This window comes from Ambystoma mexicanum, chromosome 2q (genome assembly GCF_040938575.1).
Source record: "Ambystoma mexicanum isolate Mex_15411 chromosome 2q, UKY_AmexF1_1, whole genome shotgun sequence".
NCBI classification, from domain to species: Eukaryota; Metazoa; Chordata; class Amphibia; order Caudata; family Ambystomatidae; genus Ambystoma; species Ambystoma mexicanum.
Window position 1 is genome coordinate 653,547,718 of NC_090924.1, and position 6,000 is coordinate 653,553,717.

At 42.0% G+C, this 6,000-nt stretch overlaps 1 protein-coding gene across 2 annotated transcripts in view; it reads left to right on the forward strand.

The window, feature by feature from the left end:
- Positions 1 to 4,069, forward strand: part of TEKT5 (tektin 5) — a 1,542,713-nt gene extending 1,538,644 nt beyond the window's left edge. Inside the window, exon 8 of one of the 2 annotated variants that reach the window (XM_069647836.1) lies at positions 1,469 to 4,069. In XM_069647836.1, coding sequence (XP_069503937.1) covers positions 1,469 to 1,685 — 217 coding nt within the window. In that variant the 3' untranslated portion in view covers positions 1,686 to 4,069. The remainder of the gene's footprint in view (positions 1 to 1,468) is intronic. The other variant, XM_069647837.1, reaches the window with a different exon arrangement.
- Positions 4,070 to 6,000: the final 1,931 nt, after the last annotated feature.

Consider the following 6,000-nt stretch of genomic DNA (forward strand, 5'->3'; position numbering starts at 1 on the left):
TGACAAAATTTACAAAAGCACGCTTTCTGGACCAAGCCCCTGTACCTGCCGCAGATTTCATCAAAATCCGTCCAGCGGTTTCACCTGTAGCCGTGCGCAAAGTTTTTCCCCCATTCAGTCTATGGGAAAAAAAGATGTTTTGGGACCCCCCCTATAACCCTGCTCTCCCGGACGAATTGTCACCAAACTTTACAGAAAAATTCAGAGTGGCCCATATACTTTATTTGCAAGGTTTGGTCAGGATTCGTCCAGGGGGAGCGGCGTTATAAGCCGCCCAAAAAGTGCTCTTGCTATGGAAACAGCAACTTAACCATACCTACATGGCCACTACCGTGGCCATGTAATATATATATACATATATATATGGAGGTAGGGTGGGTTATCGTATGATTTGTTCATGTAAAAATTGTGTTATTTTAGCTATGTGCTTTTTTCACATTTTACAAGCCTATAACTTGTCTGCTATGCCTCCATCCTTAGCCCCACCCTTCATTGTTCCAACTGCCCTGTCCTAGTCTCTCCCCACGAAGTATCCCTGAGTATTTTCTTTTTAAATTTACATTTTCAGCACTGCTGACAACAGCACAGACAGATAGACCTGTATTCAAATAATCATATATGCAATAGAGAGGTATAGCACAGTATTCATTTTGGAGACAGAATAGTAGGCGATTGTTTGGGACGGATAAAAAGAAGGGTCATCGCTGAGGACCCTCAAGGAAAAGGAGGTGAAGGTCAAGGGGGTGGAGTTTCACAGCGTCTTCGAAATCTGGAATTGTGTTTATGTTTTATAAGTCAGGGGTATCCTCAATCTCTGCTTGTGTAGTGCTGTACATAATCACTGGTGACAAACTCACCCGTGTACTGAAGATATTTGTTTTAAATGTTTTAATTTCCGTTTCCTCTCAAAGAAACATTTGATCATTACAGCAAAGAGAATGTCGACTGCACTATATCATACATCTCACTGTGTTGTTCATATCTGTTGTATATGTTATATTAGATGATATTTGTACTGCACATTTCACCATTGTAGTGGGTTTACGGTGCCTGGCCTGCTCCTAGAGGTGGTGTAATATGACCCTACAAGGTATATACGCATCTTAATCCTACAAAACTGTTATTCAAACTATTTTAATGGAGATCTTCTGGATTGACAGTATGTTGTGTTTGTATCTTGGGTTAACCATCTGTTTGTGTTTAATGATGTTCCAGAATCTATCCAGGTTCTGGAACCAGACAACAGTTGGAGTTGAGCCGGGCTGGGTGCCTGTTGCTTGCTCCGTTTGATCCCAATAAAGTATCCTGCTTCATTACTCACTGTGCATGGCTTCATCATAATACAGTATCTACATTAGGTAGCACATAATGTGCTAGTTGTTCGAATGAGTACCCACTGTCAACTTGTAGTAACATTTTTATTTATAGATTGGATTATTTGATCAATTCTTTGATTAACTTCTTCTAGGCTTGTAAACGAAGTTCACACCATCGATGACTCCATTGAGACCCTGAAGATCCGCATGAATGAGGCACAGGCCACTCTTCAGCTACTTGCCCTAAACAGATCGCGGCTTCAACAAGAACTTATCGTGAAGACAAATTCCTTATACATCGACAAAGAACAGTGTATGGGACTACGGAAGACCTTCCCGAGCACGCCCCGACTGATCGGCTACACATAAAACATCAGCTGGTTGCGCTGGTTGCTCCAATATAGCCAGAAAAGCAGTAGAGGAGCATTATGCCTTATACTTCCTTTTTAAAATCTTAAAACAAATACATGTACCAAAAATCAAAATACTACAGCTGTTTCTTGAAGTAGGGTGGGTTTTCGGGTAATGTTTTTTCAGCTCTTGATTTACCTTGTAAAGAATATCCTATTTAAATTTTATTTGCAGGTAATTTTTAAATGCATTTATTTATTCTGCATTTGTAATGGGCTCATTTAGAGGAAATATTATAGAGTGTGGTGCAGACAGGGAGAGCAGAGGAACAATCAGGGTGTGGTGACGCAAGTGGAAATGGTGGGGATGAGGGATTGGTGAGAGTGGTGCGGCTAGGGAAAGAGAACCAAGATCTTGAGTTGAAAAGGTGCAACAGACACGTTGAAAGGTTTAAAAGTTCCAGAAGCAAAATTGAGAAAGTGAATTTCCAGTTTATGGCAGAACAGTTGGCAGTCATGGTTATCTCTGCTGATGAGCCAGCACAGTCCATAGAATTGGTGACACTGCTCAGGATTTTGCTGCATATGCCCCACCTGTGCCATTGCTTCACAGCCATCGGTAGGGCCTTCATCTTGGTACAGACCCCTTCGCACTTCGTCACACGTTGCTGGATCTTTCCTGTAGCCCAGCTCAAGATGCATATCCCCAATCATGCTGTTGGTACTCTTGTTCAGAGGAGAATTGCCTAGCATTTCGGTGCGGGACTGCCTCAGGGCACGACACAGACTGATATGTGTTCAATATTTCTCCTCTGTGAAAGATAGTGAGCTAAAGAATCTGGATAAGGCTCTCCTAACCAGGACTAATGTCCAGCAGAGGGAATCCCAGGACCCCCTTTGTTTTTTGCATAATTTAAGTAACTTTGGGTCTCACCCTATGCTACTAGTGGAATCCAGTCGTGGACCCCTTGCTCACTATTCATAAAGAAGCACAGCTCCACCCTACTGATGTGGTCCAACCAGACCAAAACATGTGTCTGGGGTTGCTGTTAGTACTCTTGTTTGTTCAGAGGAGAATTTCCTAGCATTTCCGTGCTGGACTGGCCCAGGACAGGACAAAGACTGATGTGTGTTGGATATTTTTCCTCTGTGAAAGATAGTGAGCTAAAGAATCTGGGTAAGGCTCTTGTAACTAGGACTAATTTCTGGCAGTGGGAATCCCAGGACCCACCCTTGTTTTTTGCCCAAGTACCCGAATACAAACAAACAAAAAGACTGGATGAGCTGCTCACATTTGGCATGTGACAACTTTAGATCTCTGCTTGAATTTGATTTAATGTTGAAATAGGAATTTGGGTGAGGAAGACGTTTTTGTGGCTGCTTTAATGTGTAGTATTAAAGGAGGTCTGTGCATAGAAGCATTTTTATCATGTATTATTTTGTTTTTGCTATTTCTTTAGAATTCATTCTGAATTCCCTTGCACCAAGCACTGAAATGATGTATATCCTGATTGACTTGATGTGCTATTTGAGGTTTTTTGTGTATTTTAAAAATACCCATGTATTAATAACAAAAGTAATCAGGATGAGAGATCCTCAGACAGTTAAACAGTTTTTGGACATATTTATTTCAATCTCAAAAACAGTTTTTTTTAATTTTTACACTGCTTTCGCTAAGCACGAAAGCGACAACGGACAGATTTCATACAACATAGGGAAGTGCAACTGTGCACCCTCATCCAGGGTGTGGAGGAAGAGTTCCCTAATGAAAAGCACATTTGAGTACAAAAAATTGGTGAAACAAATAGCTCAAGTGAGTGCTGCCCGAGGCTGCTATTCAGTCCGGGTGTGTTTAAACAAAACGGTGTACACAACACTATATAAAAACATACAACAAGGGGTATTTTCACAGTTGTGTCACACACACCTGTGACACAACTGTGAAAATACCCCTTGTTGTACGTTCCCCCAACAGCACCATCAACATTCACGTACTGTACCACACCCCAGGCCTCCCACTCTCAGGAACACCTCATCCACATACTCAGTAATAACATCAAATGCTCCACCAAGACCCTCCTATTAGGAGACCTCAACTTAGGATTCAAAGATGCGAAAGACAAACCTGCTGATCCCTTCACTAAGGAACTTAATGACTTAGGAGTCACCCAAAAAGTATTATGTCCCACACACTCCAAAGGTCGCATCCTAGATTGGATCGCAGACCATAACTGCCTCTCTACAATCACCTCTAACACCACCTTGCCATGGACCAATCACAACTGTATTGAATTCACTATACCCATCCCCAAAAGCCACACAACTCTCACCCCTGCTACCGCAGTGCAAGTGAGAAGCTCCAAGAAGCTCAACGAGGACAACCTGCGTCCTTACCTCAAAATCCCTGAACTAGCACCCCCCTTCGCAAATGACCCTAACACCCTAGCAGACATTTACAAGGATATTATCACTAAAGCCATTAACGAAATAGCACCACTTGAATGCAAAAAAGAAAATAAATCACTACACACCAATTCCTGGTTCACTGAAGAACTTCAGTCATTGCGCTCTTGCAAAAGAGTAGCACAAAAAAATTGGCAAACCAATCCAACTGACAGTGCCAAAAACGAGTTCAACTTAATCTCCCACCAATACAAAGCAGCCATCGCCACAGGCAAAGCTAACGCTTTCAACGCACGCATCTCCAATGCTACGTCGCGCTCTAAAGAAATGTTCACAGATGAAAAAACCTTATGGGGCAACCCGAATGTAGTAAGAAAAAACAGCTTCAGCTTGACTGGATCGAGACGGTGGAAAAACGATCAAGACACAAATGCATGGCCAACTCACCGGCTGAAGCGAAAAGAGTCAACACAATTGCCAACTATATGGTTATCTAGCCATGCAAGCACTTGAGAAGGTCGTACTTAAAATTCAGACTGAATTTATTTGAAACCAAGGAAATCTTGATCCTAAAAAGATCAATTCAATCTGAAAACACAAGCTGTAGATTTTGTAATCAAAATGAGGAGAACCGAAAACATCTGGTCGTCTTTTGTCCATACCTAAGAAATATGAGAACTCTCTTCTTGGGAAAAGTAATGGATGAATGTACGACCTACAATAGTGAAGACTGGTGGTCCCAAATGCATAACAGTGACTGCAAAAAATGAACCCTTGCTCTCACGAGATTTCTAGAAAAGTTACAAATGAAGTTGGAAACGGAGAAGAGTGCTTTCCGAGAACTTCCTGAGAGTTTACACATGTAGTCTAATGTTACATTCTTCTGTTTTCCTCTTCTTATTTTATTAATGTTAACACAAGGTTTTATGTAAGTAGTAATTTTGTAGTTGTTGATGTAGCTATTTCAAATGTTTAACTAAACTGTATGAAATAAAATTCTTTAAAAAATAAAAACAAAAAAAGAAATGTTCTCCATTTTCAATGACCTCATCTCCCCACCCAATACACCTGATGAAATAGTCAAAGATGAAGCTTGGTGTGCTAGTATCCAATCTGCCATGTTACACAAAATTGACCTCCTCCAAAAGAAAATTAAGGACCACTGCAAAGCCCTACCACCGCAGACGGGTACTAAGCCAACCAACTTAACTCCCGCCTCAACCAACTCTACCAAACCTGATTTCTCTTTCAGGGACATCACTGAATTAGAAGTTATACACCTACTCAAAAACCACAAACCCTCTCCCTGCAAAGGGGACATATGCCCACCTAAGCTCATCAAGGACTCTGGAGACTGCTTTGCATCGCTCTTCGCGGCCTTCATTAAAGCGTTCTTCAAATCAGGCATTATCCCGGCCAGCCTCAAAGAGGCGTGGGGCCGCCCACTCCTAAAAAAAAACACTCTTGACCATCTACTACCAAATAACTACAGACCGATAACCACTGTGCCATTGCTCCTGAAATGACTGGACAAAGCCGCTCATAGCCAAATCCAACACTTTCTGGAAACCCACTCCATCCTAGGGACCAGGCAATCTGGTTTCCGGAAGGACACGGCACTGAAACAGCTCTGGTGGATCTAAAGAATCAGATCACACAAATCATGGACAAAGGCAAATCAGCCTTGGTACTTCTCTTAGATCTCTTAGCTGCCTTCAATCTGGTTGACCACAAGACTCTCACATCACACCTTACACATTCAGCTAACTTTTCCAAAGAAGCAGCTCTCTGGGTCACCTCCTTCCTCAAAGGAAGAGCCATGAAAGTCTTCTCGGATATAGCAAATGCTACACCCACCACAATCCACTGCAGAGTCCCTCAGGGATCTTGCACAGCACCCACATTATACAACACATTCACAAAGCCTCTCT